Genomic DNA, 18,247 nt, shown 5'->3' with positions numbered 1-18,247 from the left:
TCCTGAACATGCATGCACTATTTGCCAAATTAATCAATGAAATATGCACATGAGGTCAAGGTGATTAATTTGGCTTTTTTGCATCTACTTTTATAGGTTCAAATTTAATTTCCTGGTTTTGTATTGCTTAATTGTATAGTGAGTATGATTTGTATGACGTCACCGTGACTGGAAGTTTTTACATGTGATATATTTTTGTGTTATAATTTTAAACCAAAAGAACTTAGTCTATCACAAGCTTCAAACTAAAACATTACATTCTATTCAAGTTAAACATAATATGCTTTCAACAGGTAACAATATAAGATATATATCACAGTAAGTATAAACAATGTGTCTTGACTCAAACATACGTATTCCTAGAACAATTCCTACACGTTGGATCCACATGTTCACATCTTATGGGATCACAGTCGTTCACTTGGTATCTTGATCTATTGGGTTCATAAAAGCTACTTTGTCCATGAGGAACATGTCTATGCTTATAACTGTCATAGTGGGATTGTGACCTCGGACTATGACCTATAGTAGGTTCGTTTACTTCTTCTACAAGTGAGAGGTTTTTCCTGTAGCTCGTTGGATCTTCTAAAGAACGTTTAATATTACTTTCGGTCAAACGTAAGTGATGATAAATTTCAGGTGTTGCTTGTCTTTTGGGTGAATTCATATTTGTTGATACTTTTATTTTGACACTACATAGTTTGACGCGCTGCATGTTAACCTTTCCAGAAGGTGAATTTCTTATAGTCTGTTTCTGTAGCTCAGACGATGGTTCACATATTATTCGGACATTTTGGTTGAACTGTTTCCAATCTTTCCAAAGCCCGTAATTATGGCGGAGACACATCTGTAAAAATAAGAACTATAGAATTTCAGAATTTAAACAAGTATACAGAAATAATCATGCTTTGATCGATCACGATGATAGAGACTTTGGTATTTTTTAAGTCTTTGTTTATACACGCATGTGTGCTTTGAAAGTTCTATATATGTTTTTCTAAACGTCTGGAATGGCGAATAGGTTTATTGCAGCAGGAAGTCTGACGGCAATGTTCAACACTAGAATTAGAATATGAATAGGTTTTTGTCGAGCCTGCAACTTTTGTTGCAGAAAGCTCGACATAGGGATAGTGATCCGGCGGCGGCGTCGGCGGCGGCGGCGTTAGCTAACTTCTTAAAAGCTTTATATTTTAGAAGGTAGAAGACCTGGATGCTTCATACTTTGTATATAGATGCCTCATGTTACGAACTTTCCGTCAGTCACATGTCCAATGTCCTTGACCTCATTTTCATGGTTCAGTGACTACTTGAAAAAAAAAGTTAAGATTTTTTGTAATGTTAAATTCTCTCTTATTATAAGTAATTGGATAACTATATTTGGTATGTGCGTACCTTGCAAGGTCCTCATGCCCGTCAGGCAGTTTTCACTTGACCTCGACCTCATTTCATGGATCAGTGAACAAGGTTAAGTTTTGGTGGTCAAGTCCATATCTCAGATACTATAAGCAATAGGTTTAGTATATTGGGTGTATGGAAGGACTGTAAGGTGTACATGTCCAACTGGCAGGTGTCATCTGACCTTGACCTCATTTTCATGGTTCAGTGGTTATAGTTAAGTTTTTTTGTTTTGGTCTGTTTTTCTTATACTATATGCAATAGGTCTACTATATTTGGTGTATGGAATGATTGTAAGGTATACATGTCTAGCTGACAGGTGTCATCTGACCTTGACCTCATTTTCATGGTTCAGTGGTCAAAGTTAAGTTTTTAAGTTTTGGTCTATTTTTCTAATACGTTATGCATTAGTCAACTATATTTGGTGTATGGAAATATTTTATGATTTATATGTCTGTTACGCAGGTTTTATTTGACCTTGACCTCATTTTCACGGTCCATTGCTAAGTGTTAAGTGTTTGTGTTTTGGTCTGTTTTTCTTAATTTATAAGCAATAAGTCAACTATATTTGTTGTATTGAAGAATTGTTAGCTGTACATGTCTGCCTGGCATGGTTCATCTGACCTTGACCTCATTTCATGGTTCATTGATCAATGTTTCGTTTTCTTTGGTTAATGTTGAGTTTATGTGACAGTTGTAATAAAGCTTTATATTTAGGTCTATCAACATAATATCAATGATTAGTAAAGAAGGCGAGACATTTCAGCGTGTGCACTCTTGTTGATATTTGTATCGATTGGGTAAATGCATATATCTTATTGACATTTTCGTAGGTGTCCTTAAGGCTTTCATTCCTATTTTATGTGATAAAATTACGAACCCGTCTATGGCTATTCTATGGTAACATGCAGAGCCAGAATGTTAATAGGCGAAGCAAAAGACGAGCACTATACAACTGAATTACTGAGACGACGTTACTCAACTTTTAACTTTTAAATGTGCTTCGTCTTCAAATAATCCAAATTCAAATTATCAATTGGCAATCATATACAATCTCATTCTATTGGAAAAGTATATATTATATTTCAATTGAATTGTCTTTATCAAAATGTGGACACAGTACAATCCTTAATACAAGCCATACAAGTGAGAGGTTTAGCTTGCCATAAAACCAGGACGAATCCACCATTTTCTACATAAGAAAATGCTGTACCAAGTCAGCAATATGACATTTGTTTTCCATTCGTTTCTGCTGTTTGAGCTTTTGAGCTTTTGATTTTGCCATATGAACGGGGACTTTCCGTTTTGAATTTTCCTTGGAGTTCAGTATTTTTGTGATTTTACTTTTTAAAGACATTTACCGTAACCCATGCACTGAACAAGACCATTAAAGCAAATGTCAAACAATAAAGCAAGACAGCTTCTATCCTTCCCGCGTCGTACATTCTGCTTCCAACGATACATAAATAAGCAGTAACTATTGAAGATGGTGCCAAGAATGTGAAACATACAATGTCACAAATCATATGGCGCTTGTCACGTCGTCTACCTGGGTTCTTTAGAAACTAAAACGAAAATATAGTTTGTAAGCATAAACTGAACAACACAATATAAGCCGTATTACTATCGATTTATTTTTTATATCAGATAATCAAATTAGTTAACATATGATAATGCAATGACCAGTAGGAAATCAAATTCTAACGATCTTTTGGAAAATTATAACAAAATTAGAAAAGAGATTTTTTTGTACCCATTTGTACCAAAACATGTAAACAAATGCCAAGAGTTTAGTTATTGTTGTGTTAACATTTTCAGATGAATATTGAACGGTCAGTTTCAACTCCCCGTTTTCAGAAGTTGAGTTTCCGTAATTGATTAGTACCTGTATATTTTTTTTCAAATATTTACTAATTTTAGTGTTAACTCTATGATCAGAATCATTTACCAAGAATTTTTTAACAGAAAAAAATCGAGGTATATTTATGTGAAAATATATAAGATTACATAGGAATAAAAGGAGATTCTAAGTCTATTTTATTCATATTCAACAACAGTGGCGGATCCAAGGGGGTGAGATTGATGGGGTGGGGGTTCCGGGGGTTGGGACCCCTTTTTTTTGGACGATCAATGCATTTGGATGGGGACATATAGTTGGAACCCCCCTTTCTCCTAGGTTAGGAACACCCCCTTTTTTAAAATGGCTGGATCCGCCCCTGAACAATATATCGGAGTTTATACAATAGATAGATAATTTTTAATTTTATTAACCAATCATGGTGCCCAAAATTTGAGCTATACAATCAAATGAATTACAAAATAAAGCACAGAAAATGATTAGAATGATTAAAGTACTTTTAAACAAAAAACCACATGAATACACATTTACACTAATTAACCTGATATAAACCAAGTTATCGACAAAACATAGTTGTTATGGGTGCCACTGTGACCTGGAGAAATTACATAATTCTTTATAGTTCTAGGTCTATGGGAGACAACTCCTGATCAATTTTATTTCCTATAATCTATATATATTTTTATTCTATTTTTTTTTCAAACAACAATATTTTCTATAATTTTCTTTCGTTCTTCAAAAAGGGAGTGCAATAAATTAGATAAGTTTGAAGTAACAAACAAATCTTCAGATGAAAGAATCCAAACAAATTTCATTTCATCAGATAATCTTGAAAAATTTTTGAATTTAGAATTTAAATTAGATAGATGTTGAGATCGAGTATCTTTTAGAACAGGACATTTTAAAAGAAAATGTAGTTCGTCTTCAACTGCGTTCTTACATAGCTTACACTTTCTGTCTTCTGCTTTAATTCCAATATACCTCCCTCTTTCGATTTCAAGATCATGACAGCTAGTTCTAAATCTTGTGATTATTTGCCTGTCTTTTTTTGAATTCATTTTTAAATATGGTTCAAACATAAAAATATTTTTAAATTTCTGCAATATGACAAGCTCTGAATCGTCGAGTCCAGAAAAGTTGAGAATGAATTTAACATATTAAAACATTGAAACATTGAAATAAACCTACGTTAAATTTTCCAACTAACAAAAATGTTAAGAAATGTCATACGACAAGCAACAACTGACGGGCGTTCCTGCCTTATACACAGTTTTGTTACATTAAAGAATTTCAACACAAAGGCTTGACAGTTAACGTTGACATTTCTATTTGGAGCTCATTTAGTGCTTAAACTTTCACAAAAACAAAAGTAACTGTGGTAATTCACTAGAAATATCGTTCTACAAAATATAACTTATGCTGAGTTCACACGTAATTTGAATTCCATTCGCATTAACTAATTCGAATCAGTTTAATTCGCATTCGAAACGTTTAACGTCCTAACGTCAATTCTAATTCGAATTGGAATGCGCGTCAAATTCGCTTTACTGTCCTAACAACGTTAACTTTTAATTCGGATTAACAAAAACGTATTTCTAATGCGAATTAGCCAATTCGAATTCGAATTAAAAAAGAAGAGTGTGTGAACGCGATTAGCGAATTCGATTCGCATTCGATTTGAATTAAAGGTACGTGTGAACGAGGCAAAAAAAAAAACGATGAATGCAAACTTCATTATTGATATTAGGTCGTGTTTACATATGTCATGAATATAATGATACAATGTACAGACTGTACTGTAGTTCCAAATATGCACATGTTATTTTATACAGATGTATAATATTTATCAGTTCGTTGCTTCAATTTTAATTCAAATAATGGAATGCATTTGAATTTATTGAATTATATGCATATATGCATGTAATCAGTGTTAATTCACGTTTGATCTAATTCGTAATGAAATACAAACTCAATAGTCTTGAACCATATAACAACTTACAAGACAAAATGGTTTTGGGCTTCTTTCTACTTTAAACTGGAAATGACAAAGCTCACAGCAAGTCTTGTTGGACGATCCAAGCCATCTTTGTAAACACGAAACGTGTAAAAGACCTATACTTCCAGAACAGTAGCATGGGGAAAAAAGCTGCTCAGTACTTCCACCTTCATGACAGATTCTGCAAACAGCTTCACTTGATGAGCTACAAAAAAGGTTGATCTGCATTTTTCATCTTTTTGTCACTTATAACAACTAAACTACGTCACTGACATACTATTAGAAATTATGTTCCTGACAAAAGAATAACTAACGTCAAATATTTTGGCCTCAACCACCAATTAAGATACATTGTCTATAGTCGATAAGCGTATCCGTTCGAAAAAATTAGTATGTTAAGCTCAATTGTAATGTATAACGCGATATAAAAATTCAACTTCATTACAAAATATTAAACTATCGTGAATTGTCAAAAAGACAAATTATAAATAGATAACAACAATATGGACATTACTGATAATATTTTTAGAAACCAACATTTTAAAGTTCTCGTCTGAAATGAATTTATGTTAACTCTGAAAATATACCTGTCCATACTCCTTCTTGCTTTACTAGTTTGTGTTGATCTGCTGGAAGAGTCAGTTCTATGAGTGTGAAGTTCCGGGGAGAACGATCTAGCTGGAGACATTAGTTTGCTTGGTGTAGAAGTTGTCCTACTGCGACTCGGAGATGTTGTTGGAAGGGACCTCAAACTGCCAACAGAAGATGCTGTCCTAGATGTTTTTAGATCTGTTATTGGTATATACGCCTGTATATTTAATGAATTACTGCGGTAGTCAAGTTGCTTTTTTGTTTGACGATCTTCGTCACTGTATATATCATCGTCGTGACGGTACTGATTTTTGTAATTAATTGCAGCTTGTTGACTAGAAGTAGAAGGCTTTTCATATTCTTTGTCGACCGCTGTTTTCTGGATTTTAGGAGAATGTACATCAACAACATATTTATTCCTTCGTGGCTCAGTTGTTTTACTTGGTGAACATTCATACCAATTATCACAGGTTTCCGATTGCTATTAAGATTAAATAAACAAATATAATTTAAGTTGTTTGTTATAAAGCCTAAATTGTTATTTTTTTCGTACATTTTATATAATCAGTTTAAGCTGTTATATACAGCATAAGAGCGGTAGATACCTAACATACTTGTATTTATATCAAATTGTTTGTAAGTTTTACAGGATAATATGGAACATTAACTGACAAATATTTGTACCCAGGAAACAGAAAAAGTAAATCAAGTTTGGTACATTGGTATTTATTTTTTCATGATAGAAAGATCGTACAACTCTTTTTACATAATACTCTGTTTTCTTCTTATTTTATGAATTATGTTGGGAAAAAATCATATGAATGTAAAAAAAAGAGGAGAAAACATTTATTGATTTAGACAGTAAAATTAACAACGTAATAAACAAAGCATGATCTATGTGTCCTCCCAAAAGTACGTGTCAAATATGAAATTGTTCAATTTGGAAAGGAGATTGCCCCAGTCCAAGCCTGAAATTGCCACGTGGAAATTGCTTATGTTTTATTCACGAAATAAAGGATTGCAATTATGTTGTTATGTTATGTTGTACTAGTCTAGCGTCCCAGAAAAAAAATAAAATAGCCTTGCCAGACGTCATAATTATTTGGACTATCTATGTACACAAACAAAAAGAATAAAATTATAAAAACAAAAACATATTAGTTGTTAGTAGTTACATCATCCTTTAAATCATTCAAATAATTCTTACATGGTTCAGGATAATGCTTTATACAATAACAATAAGCTTTTTATTTTACTATCAAAATCGATTCTAAAATATTACGAAATGAAAATAATAATACTTATAGGCCAAAAATTCATTCATATCACAATGTAGCTGAGGAACCGTAGCTGTTAGGTCCTTATGTTATTTTTTTTACTATTGGCGGACATGGTCAATAGTAAAAAAAAATAACACAAGGACCGAAGAGCTACGGTTCGGCAGCTAAGGCATTATGCAGAATGCAAGATTTTAAATGAAATACACAATAGAAAATAGGCGTATTATATTTGGCTCGTTTGATCATTTTACAAACAATCAAGCGACATATATTTCAATTTTCGTCCATTATTGATATACAAAAAAAAAGTATATATATAAAAACAAGAGTGCACACGCTGAAATGTCTCGCCTTCTATACTAATCATTGATATTATGTTGATAATCCTAAGTATAAAGCTAAGTTTTATTACAACTGTCACATAAACTTAACATTAACCAAGATAACTAAACAAAGACCAATGAACCTTGAAAATGAGGTCAAGGTCAGATGAACCATGCCAGGCAGACATGTACAGCTAACAATGCTTCTATACAACATATATAGTTGACCCATTACTTATAGTTTAAGAAAAATAGACCAAAACACAAAAACTTAACACTGTGCAATGAACCGTGAAAATGAGGTCACCGTCAAATAAAACCTGCGCGACTGACATAAAGATCATAAAATATTTCCATACACCAAATATAGTTGACCTATGGCATATAGTATTAGATAAAAAGACCAAAACTCAAAAACTTAACTTTGACCACTGAACCATGAAAATGAGGTCAAGGTCACATGACATCTGCCCGCTAGACATGTACACCTTACAATCATTCCATACAACAAATATAGTAGACCTATTGCATATAGTATGAGAAAAACAGACCAAAACACAAAAATTTAACTATAACCACTGAACCATGAAAATGAGGTTAAGGTCAGATGACACCTACCAGTTGGACATGTACACCTTACAGTCCTTCCATACACCGAATATACTAGCCCTATTGCTTATAGTATCTGAGATATGGACTTGACCACCAAAACTTAACCTTGATCACTGATCCATGAAATGAGGTCGAGGTCAAGTGAAAACTGTCTGACAGACATGAGGACCTTGCAAGGTACGCACATATCAAATAAAGTTATCCTATTACTTATAATAAGAGAGAATTCAACATTACAAAAAATTTGAACTTTTTTTTCAAATGGTTACTGAACCATGAAAATGAGGTCAAGGACATTGGACATGTGACTGACGGAAACTTCGTAACATGAACATTTATATACAAAGTATGAAGCATCCAGGTCTTCCACCTTCTGAAATATAAAGCTTTTGAGAAGTGAGCTAACACCGCCGCCGCCGCCGCCGCCGGATCACTATCCCTATGTCGAGCTTTCTGCAACAAAAGTTGCAGGCTCGACAACTACGCGAAAACCCCACTCGAATCAGTCTGCACGATTGGCAACTTGCACAATGAGATAAAAAAAAAATCGAAATTGAATATCGACCAAGAATCTTATGTAGAGCAGCCTAGACTTTTTATTATCATTTTAAACGAAATTTGAATAGAGGTGAATTACAATTTGGTTTTGGTTGGGATGTCCCTCAAGTGATAACAAAAGTCGTTTATAAACCATGTTTTGATTTTTTTAAGATTTCTGTCAGGTTCATGGGTTCCGACTAAAAATATTTGACAAAGCTCACGCTATCCATATGCATATCCCACATTTATCATGTTCAGTGTAAATTTTTATGTAATAGACTATTACGAATTTCATAATCTTACAACAACAACCTCTCTATTTACTTGGATTGGCCTGAAACGATTTTCATCTTTATCCATTTGCTTGTTTGTATAAAATTTTCTTGGTTTTCTAGATGTTTTAATCAGTTGCGTCGATTTTCACATCATAAAACGCGTAAAGGAATATTCGGATACGGTGAGTGACGTCATATGAGTAAGTAAAATCTAAACCTATGTCGGCCATGATTCCGCTAATTTCATTTAGTGTTTCAAGACATATTTAGATACAAGTTTGATTTTTCTTTCCAGTTGAAAACAGAGAAAACCACAGAGTAGCAATGATGAAGCCGAATAATCTACTACAAAGGAGTGACGTTAGCACTTTTTATTGTCGCTGTTCTTCTGATTGTTCCATGCACATCAAAACAAAGATCAAATTTCAGAAATCATGGATAAGTACAAAGAAATTTACCAGATCATCCTATGTGGCAATATGAATGCGTCCATACATCGTGATAATAGAAAGAGGGACAAAATATTTGCAGAGTTCAAAAATCTAAACAATCTTTATATACCAGATACCGCTGAGCTATCCAATACAGCAAACCTTTTCCCATCACAATGGTAAATATACCTCACAGATTGATTATTTTTTGTTTAATGAAAAATTTATACAGCAAATAAAACCAGTGGTAAAGATAGCTTCAAGACACCCTACAAATACCTCAGATCATACGCTTGTCACAGCAAATTTTGTTATGAACGTAAAAAGATGTACTCTCCGCCCAACAAAAATATATATACGAGACCAAACTGGAAAAAATGTGAAAAAAGTGTATACAAGTCAACAATTGAAAACAGTTTAGGCAAAACATCTGGACAAAATAACATACCAAACAACGTAGAATCGCGTATACAAAAATATGAATCTGCACTTCATAAGGCGGGAATGAAATCTATCCCAAACTATAGAAAAATAAAAACACTAAAATCTGTTAATTGGCAAAGGTATATGGAACAGCAAAATTAGTCAGGCATCTACTGAAGCAAAGTCTGCATATAAAATATGGAAAGATAAAACCATCAAAAATCAAGATGCCGTTTTAGAAAAGCAAAATCTCAAAAGCAAAAAACGCCGTCTGCGACAATTACAGAGACAGGCACATGCATCTAAAAAGGAAAAATTCATAAACGAAATTATGCAAGCTTCGGAAAAAGACAGTAAAACATTCCATAAATTAATAAAACAACAAAGATCGAACCACCAATCAAATACTGATATACTTTACATTGGAAATACAAAATATGAAGGAGAAAATATACTTCAAGCCTGGTCTATACATTTCGAAAAGCATGGAACACCAAATTATGAAAAAAAATGTTTTTGATCTGGAACGCTTTCGCCAAGCAAAATTGCAAAATGACATCATTCTTAAAAATCAACACTCCAAAAAAAAAAAAAAAGAAATTAAACAAACAACTCCCGAGGAAGTCAAAACTGCTATTAAAAACCTAAGCATCGGCAAAACATCAGATGAAAATGGTATATGTTCTGAATATTGTAAAGAAGCAGTAGAAGAAGTATCTGTGGAAATTGCAAGTATAATTAATGATATTTTCACAAATCTAGACGTACCAAAAAGTTTAAAAAATGGTATATTAACACCTGTCCTTAAAAAGAAGAAAAATAAAACCATACCTGGAAACTACAGGGGATTGTCGTCACAATTATTTTTTTCTAAAATCTTTGAATCCATTGTTAAAGGAAGACTAGAATATGATCTACTACCATCACAAAATCCATTACAACGAGGTTTTACAGAAAGAGCATCAATTTTGAAGCCTTTATTACAACAGAAACAATTCTTTTGTATCGTTTATTACAAATATTATTAGAACTAGTAACTCTCGATGCAGAAAAGGTTTTCGACACTAATAGCCATGAGATCATGTTAAATAAACTTTTTCATGATGTATTTGAATGAGACATGTGGATTTTACTTCGTAACATTTATCAAAATTTGTCTCTAAAAGTTAAGTGGAACAATAAAACATCAGAAAGCATTAATGTTTTGCAAGGGGTACGTCAAGGTGCAAAATTATCATCTCTATTGTACAAACGGTATAATAACACCATCCTCAATGCAATATCCACCAGCAATTTAGTCGCAAAGCTAGGCAATATACATGTAGGATCTATGTTTTTACTATCTTTATTAATTTATTTTCTTAGATATTCTACCAACTCAGAAAAAGAAAAGTTAATTTCTTTTTACAACTATAATATTGGTATATGTGCAACATACTGAATATTGCGACCGGGAACCAGTCTAGCCGAGAAACAACTTATGTTTTCTAGGTGATTTTTCAAATTTGTTATTCGTTTGCCATGATTACGTGGTGCTATCTAATAAGATGTCTGTTTGTCTTTTTTTCTGTTTTAGCCATGGCGTTGTCAGTTTGTTTTCGACCTATAAGTTGGAATGTCCCACTGGTATCTTTCGCCACTCTCTAATTATTTATGTGCATGTGCTTATTCAGGATCCTGCAATTCTATTGTTGTCGTTTTTTGTATATCAATTTGCTTTCGTTCATTGTTTTGAACATAAATCAGGTCGCAAGTTTTCTCGTTTGAATTATTCTAAATTTGCCATTTGGATGATTTTTTTTAATAGCTAACTATGTGGTATATGGGTTTTATTCATTGCTGAAGGTCAGATGGTGACGTATATAACTTCTATGTCATTTTGGTCTCTGTTGGAGAGCAGCCTCATTGGCAATCATAGACCATATTTTGTTACTTTCATCTTTAGGGAGTTAGAGGGTATCTTATTTACCTATATTGCCGGTGTGCATAAGGCAGCAACCATTTGATTTTCTGGGGGGGGGGGGGGGGGGGGCTATGGTTTTTTTTGGAAAAAAAAGTTTGTTTCCAGTTTTTGGAGAAAAAAATAATTTGTTTTTGATTCTGAGAAAAAAAATTTGTTTGTTTCACCCTCAGCTGCCACTATATGTAATGCTAAAATTGAAAGAAAAAAATTGTTTTCGACTTGTCGCGAAAAAAATAGATTGTTTTTCGCCGCAGGCGAAAAAAAAAAATTTGTCCAGAAAAAAAAACCATAGCCCCCCCCAGAAAATCAAATGGTTGCTGCCTAAGTCTACCTCATAATACATGTGAATATACACAGTTGATCGAGAGGAGCACTTACCCCCATTTAATATATCCTTGGACGACCATGCGCTTAGCATGCAATAGCAGAGGTTCTAACCACTATACACCGGATCAAATAATCAAAAGAGGAATTTTCACTTGAGTAATGTTACCTTTGCTAGTCACAAAAGTTTTCTAATTTGTACTTGTGTGTAACAAATAGTGTTTGAATGATGCGGTCATGAGCTTAACTAAAACAGGCACTTGTCTCAGAATTGTTTTTCCTATATTATATGTTATTCAGGTCTCAGACAGGGTATATACTGTGACATTCCCGGCTTAGAGTTTATATCCCCTGAGCCGAAGGCGAAGGGGATATAAGCCCTAAGCCGGGAATGTCACAGTATATACCCTTTCTGAGACCTGAATTACACATATATTACGGATTACCCCTGACTTAATGTTATTTTCCAGTGCAGGTATTTGTTGACAACACATATATATTGAAAAACCCAACCTGATATGTTCGGCATACGTGAAGGATTTTCTAATTTGCTGTGAACATAATTTTATCGTGTATGTAATAATTTATAACAACACTTTTAAAAGTGTAAAATGCGTGATTTTGTATCAAAAATGTATTATTGACTGAAGCACGTCATTATTTTCCCTCTGTGAGCCTCTGACAGTCTGATAGCTTTTGACTACGTCACATAGTAACCGGTGTTATGATGACGTGTTTGAGGTTCCAATTGGGAATAAAAACGTCGTATATACCCCGGCAGTTTCCTGAATATATACTGACATCTCTGTGTTGTTATCCAATCACAAACCTCGACACATTTGTAATCCGTAATATACCTTGATATGACACAGGTATACAGGATTTTTTTCTGAGACAAATGGCTGTGTTAACTTACTATGATTTCAATCCACTACATCACAGTTTGGGAATAATTCTTTAAATTGCAGTTTAACTTCATTTGTAAAAACCATTTTATTACCAGACGTTAACATGGTTATATGTCTAAACAATATTAAAGATAAACAATTGATTGGCTGGAGCTTGCCTTTCAAGCAAATGATGAAATTTTAAGAAACGGACAAAGTTTTCTGGAACCATATTTTTAATGTTTTTAATGATACATTATAATTCTTGTAATTATAAAATCCATTTGTTTTCAGATGAACTCATTAGATTTCATATACTGTAGTTCGTTAAACAAATCTTCAAAAAGCCAATTAATGACGAAATCATTTTATCTTGTCGAAATTCTGTCATAACGACCGTTACAAAGCAGACCATTGCGAAATCACAAACATTTAGTGCACTAGAAATAGAGTAATTAATGTTAGAACAGTCATAATAATTCATTATATACAAATGCACTTGCTTATGTAAGTCCACTTCAAACTAAATCTATACTTCAATTATAAAAATGATTTAAAATCGTATTTATTTTTAATGGGAAATTTAGTATAAATCGAAAGTGAAATCAATTTGCTATTCACTTCCAATAGAATGCTTAATGCCGGTTTTGAATAACATGTCGAACGAACATCATAGTCGAAAGGATCATTAACTACATAGCTTGTAAAAAGGTTATTGAATATTCCATGTAAATTTTGCTTGACGTATGTACTACAGAAACAACTTCACTGAATAATAAAAAAATGAATTGAAAAGAGTAATAGGGAACAAATCCTAGCTTAATTTCAGTGTAGGGTCTAAGAATACATTATAGTAACTACCTTTGAAAGGAAGAATTGCATAAATTTGAAAAGGTTCTGTTATTTTTATTGATTAAGGTTAACTATTCTGTGATTTTTTTTTCACACTGGTAGTCGGACGTAGAAGGTTACAAGGCGTAAGGCAAACTTCTGTCATACGCCAGTTCTTGCTTGTTTTTTTGTTTGTTTTTGTATTCCATACTACTTTTTTATAAACCAAACTAAATTTACTTTACTGGATCTGGGAACAATATATCTGTGTCTGATTGGATCTGTAGGAACATTATATATATTCATCGTGCAATTGGGTGTCCTACTATACAGATACAGCCCTACAGATATCGCTATGCTATATCTGTATACTATACAGATATCGCTTTAAAGCTCCGCCCACTGCCGGACTGAGTATTGCTTGAACCTGTGTGACCTCAGAATGTGTATTCCAGTTGTATTCCAATGACGATGACAATTGTCGATTTCAAAACTTGAATGTGTATGATTGTGTTACAAAATCAACCATGTCAATTTCAGCATGCATGTTTAGTGAAAGTCAAGTCTGAAGCGTAGGACAACTCGTACACTTCTGTTTCAAATTTGACAATGTTTTGTTATTTATTTTTACTGTTGAAATTAGTTGTTATGTTAAAATAGATAATTATTCACATTGAGCGATGTATTATTGATGACCATTCGAGATTATTTTTTTGGGAAACCCGTCTTCAGCGGGCTCGGTACTCGGCTCGAAACAGGTGTAGTAGCTCGCTAAAAGCTCGCATACACCTTGTTTCCTAGCCTCGTACAAATACAGCTGATATTTAAAGACACTAAACAGTTATTGTCTATGTTCCTGAATGAATCTATAGGAACAGTATATATATTCCTCGGACTGGATCTATAGGAACAGTATATCTGTTCCTGACTGGATCTAAACTCAACTGATTTTCTGTTCAAAATGTTCGCGTCGGTGTACACTTTGCTACTGGTGCATTAAATTTTCACAAAAACATCATTATGGTTTCATTTTTCACAGTTAAATGTGGAACACACCTATTTTTGTTTATCTTTCTAGTATCTTTATACTTACAAGTACCCCTACCGTAAATCTATGTCCAATACTCGTGAAAGATTAGTGCGTTTTAATCAGCATCTTCTTTTTTATAATTCAATATAAAAATGAATAATTACAAATAATAACTATGTTCAAAATTAGTAATTTCGACATGATTATCATGGAGTATCTTTATATTTAGAATTATTCTAAATGCTAATGTTTTCTCATCCCAGGCACATATAACCTTAGTCGAATTTGGCACAATTTTTTAGAATTTTGGGTCATCAATGCTCTTCAACTTTGTACTTGTTTTTGCTTTCTTTACTATTTTGATCTGAGCATCACTGGTGAGTCTTATGTAGACAAAACGCACGTATGGTGTATTAAATTATAAGCCTGGTACCTTTGATAACTATTAGCATGTCAAAATGTTTTTTTGTAATGTTTATTTGTGTATTTCTCTGTCTTAAATGTTCTTGCATTTATTTGTACTGTAGTCCTGTCATGTAATGTTGTCATTTTAGTGTTTTATTTATTATTGCCATTAAAGCGCGAGGTTTGGCTAGCCGCAAAACCAGGTTCAACCCAGCATTTTTTTCTTAATATGTCCAGTTGCAAGTCGGCAAAATGGCAGTTGTTATCTTATAGTTCGTAACTGTGTGTGTTGCATTGTCGTTTTGGTTTTTTGTTGCACTTCGGTGTTTCTGTTGTTTCGTCGTTTTCCTCAACCTCTTATAGTTGATTGGAAAACGATACTATTTATTCTGCCATAGGCGACAATACTAACATTTTCTAAATTTACCACTTTTATAATAAAAACCTGGATAAAACAGTTATGTGTGGTGTTAGTACTTTATTATTTTATTCTTAAAATTGAAGCCAAATAGTATCATGACCAATTTCCAACGGAGCTTGTTTATGTTATCCATACACACCGTCATTTTACGCCAAATTTATGAAATTTCGGAAGCCTTTTCGAATAATTCTCTAGAAAATATTTCAATAGGTTTTAAAATTTACATTGTAAATATACACATTTGCAGTTATTCATAGATAAATTAAAAAAATATATTGTACCCTTACATCCAATCACAGCGCTCCTAAGTTGACTTCCTTCACCTGACTTGGGTACACAAAAGGCCAACCTAATGCTGGGAAAATGTAATAGTACCGTTTTCCCTATAATGTTTACCTCAGTTTAGTTTGTAACCCGGATTTTTTTCTCGCAATCGATTTATTACTTTCGAACAGCGGTATACTACTGTTGCCTTTAAAAAAACACCCAAAAAACAACTTAATCCTGAAATGAGCTCAAATGTAATGCGACCAGTAGCAGGGCGTATAGCAAAAACTTTGTAATGCGACCAGTAGCAGGGCGTATATAGCAAAAACTTTCTGACCAAGCAATAAATTCATTAACGATAAAATTAAGAAAATAGAATTACCTGACACCTGTTTGTAGCTTTTACGAACGTATCATTGCATGTCACTTCCTACATAAAAAACATTTAATTGATTTAGCAAAATATTTCTGTCTAACAACAAAGAAAGCAATAATCGATATCAACTGATATAGAAGAGGACAAATATATCAGAGGTGGTATTTTTAGATTTAATTATTATTTTTCTATTTAATAGTACATTTTTTTCTGATGTCGTTTTTTATATCTCCTTGGCAATCAGCAAAACATTCACTTTGCTGCAAATATTTAAATGGTTCAAATGTTATCATAGCAATAAAAATCATAGTATACAAGAACAGTGCCCCATATAAGCGTATAGTTGATAAAGCCTCGGTCACACCTTACCGGATAGCACGAACAGACGGCTAACGTATGAAAATAAAAGTTGTCCGTTGACAAAATTGTTATCCGTTGGGAGTCCGTTGATGTACTGAACGAATAAAACGGACGTGTAACGGATGCATAACGGACACACACCGGATATGCAACGTACGAGAAACGGAAACGTACCGGACAGAACGGATGTCCGAACGTATATCCAACGGAAGAGTACCGCATAAAACGGACACCTAACGGAAGCGTACCGGATAAAACGGATGAACAAGATTTACGGAAAAATCAAAGGCGACAATCACAATACATGTTAATCGCATAAATATTCAAAATGTTTCTGTGTAACTGGTTATGGTTTGTTCTTCAAAATTCCGCCAAAGGGCAGTGTCTGGCCTGAATAAGAACTGCTTGATTGTGAAGACGTGCCTATACTCTGAGATCGAGTATGAATAATAAGAATCATAATGAACCTTAAGAAATCTGATATACCAATAATTGGCATTTCTGCGCGAAATTTTCACTTGGCATTTATCCGTTTCAGATCCGTTCATCATCCGTTTTATCCGTTATACGTCCGGTAGAAGTCTGTTTCTCATCCGTTCAACATGCGTTTTATCCGTTAAACGTCCGGTAGAAGTCCGTTGGTGAACTTATCTGCCAGATCTCCAACGGATGTATAAAAAAGTAAAATCACAAAAATACTGAACTCAGAGGAAAATCAATTCGGAAAGTCCATAATCACATGGCAAAATCAAATAACAAAACGCATCAAAAACGAATGGACAAGAACTGTCATATTACTGACTTGGTACAGGCATTTTCAAATGTAGAAAATGGTGGATTGAACCTGGTTTTATAGCTAGCTAAACCTCTCACTTGTATGACAGTCGTATCACATTCCATTATATTGTCACCGATGCTTGAACAAAACAAACAGACACAATAGTCAAAAATGTCAAAAATAGGGGTACATCTGTCAACATTGTGTTATCATATTAATCACTATAAAAACAACAAATGTAACGAAGAAGCACACATCAAATTAACATCCTCATTTTGATTATATTATACGATTTTATTTGTCTATGTAAAATGCACCCACGTAACGGATACAAAACGGAAACGAAACGGACGAGTACCGTACAAAACGGACGCCTAACGGACGTTCAACGTTCAAAGTTTTAAACATGCTCAAAATTTTCCACCGGACGGAACGGACGTCGACGGATAAAACGTACGCTTAACGGACATGCCACGGATATGGACGGACGTCTAACGGATAAAAACGGACGCCTAACGGACATGAAAGGATTGAAAAAAGTTATCCGTTAGGCGTCCGTTCGAGCTATCCGGTAAGGTGTGACCGAGGCTAAGGAGAGTTATTTAATATTTTTCCGGTAAAATTAAACTACTATTTTGCTTCAAATATTTTATGATTTTAAAACTTAACCAAACACAAACGGCGGTCAACAACTTAAGTGAGCCGGTTCGTTGCTGGCATCCGATGCATAACCGTGTCATCTGGAGGAACAGTGTTTCGTGTTTAACAGAAAAGAAGCAACACGAGAATAAGCCAGCGGAATGTACTGTTTTTTTTTATTGACCAACGATTCATCTTTTGGTGTATCAGTTGGTTATTTTTTATTTCTACTGTAGACCACG

General features: G+C 33.7%; 1 protein-coding gene across 2 annotated transcripts; it reads right to left on the bottom strand.

Moving 5' to 3' along the window:
- Window positions 1-239: 239 nt before the first annotated feature.
- LOC143071377 (uncharacterized) lies at window positions 240-9,042 on the bottom strand. Of its 2 annotated transcripts, none has more exons than XM_076245630.1 (5): window positions 8,908-9,042; window positions 5,837-6,321; window positions 5,253-5,454; window positions 2,757-2,960; window positions 240-847 (listed from the first exon to the last, which is right to left on the bottom strand). In XM_076245630.1, exons 1-5 carry the CDS (start codon window positions 8,953-8,955, stop codon window positions 344-346), a joined length of 1,443 nt encoding a protein of 480 aa, XP_076101745.1. In that variant the 5' UTR covers window positions 8,956-9,042; the 3' UTR covers window positions 240-343. The 2 variants fall into 2 exon arrangements, with proteins under 2 accessions (XP_076101745.1, XP_076101744.1); XM_076245629.1 differs by having other exon boundaries at window positions 8,899-9,020.
- Window positions 9,043-18,247: the final 9,205 nt, after the last annotated feature.

Source organism: Mytilus galloprovincialis, chromosome 4 (genome assembly GCF_965363235.1).
Source record: "Mytilus galloprovincialis chromosome 4, xbMytGall1.hap1.1, whole genome shotgun sequence".
Taxonomy (NCBI): domain Eukaryota; kingdom Metazoa; phylum Mollusca; class Bivalvia; order Mytilida; family Mytilidae; genus Mytilus; species Mytilus galloprovincialis.
This window is presented reverse-complemented; position numbering and strand designations above follow the sequence as displayed.

Bases quoted from the DNA above. Each gene is read 5' to 3' on its own strand.
- LOC143071377 (XM_076245629.1), bottom strand. From the start codon at position 8,955: ATGGATAAAGATGAAAATCGTTTCAGGCCAATCCAAGTAAATAGAGAG. The intron at 6,322-8,898 runs GTAAGATTATGA...TAATCTTAATAG, and splicing joins TAAATAGAGAGGTTGTTGTT to CAATCGGAAACCTGTGATAA. The intron at 5,455-5,836 runs GTATATTTTCAG...CCTTTTTTGTAG, and splicing joins GCAAGAAGGAGTATGGACAG to CTCATCAAGTGAAGCTGTTT.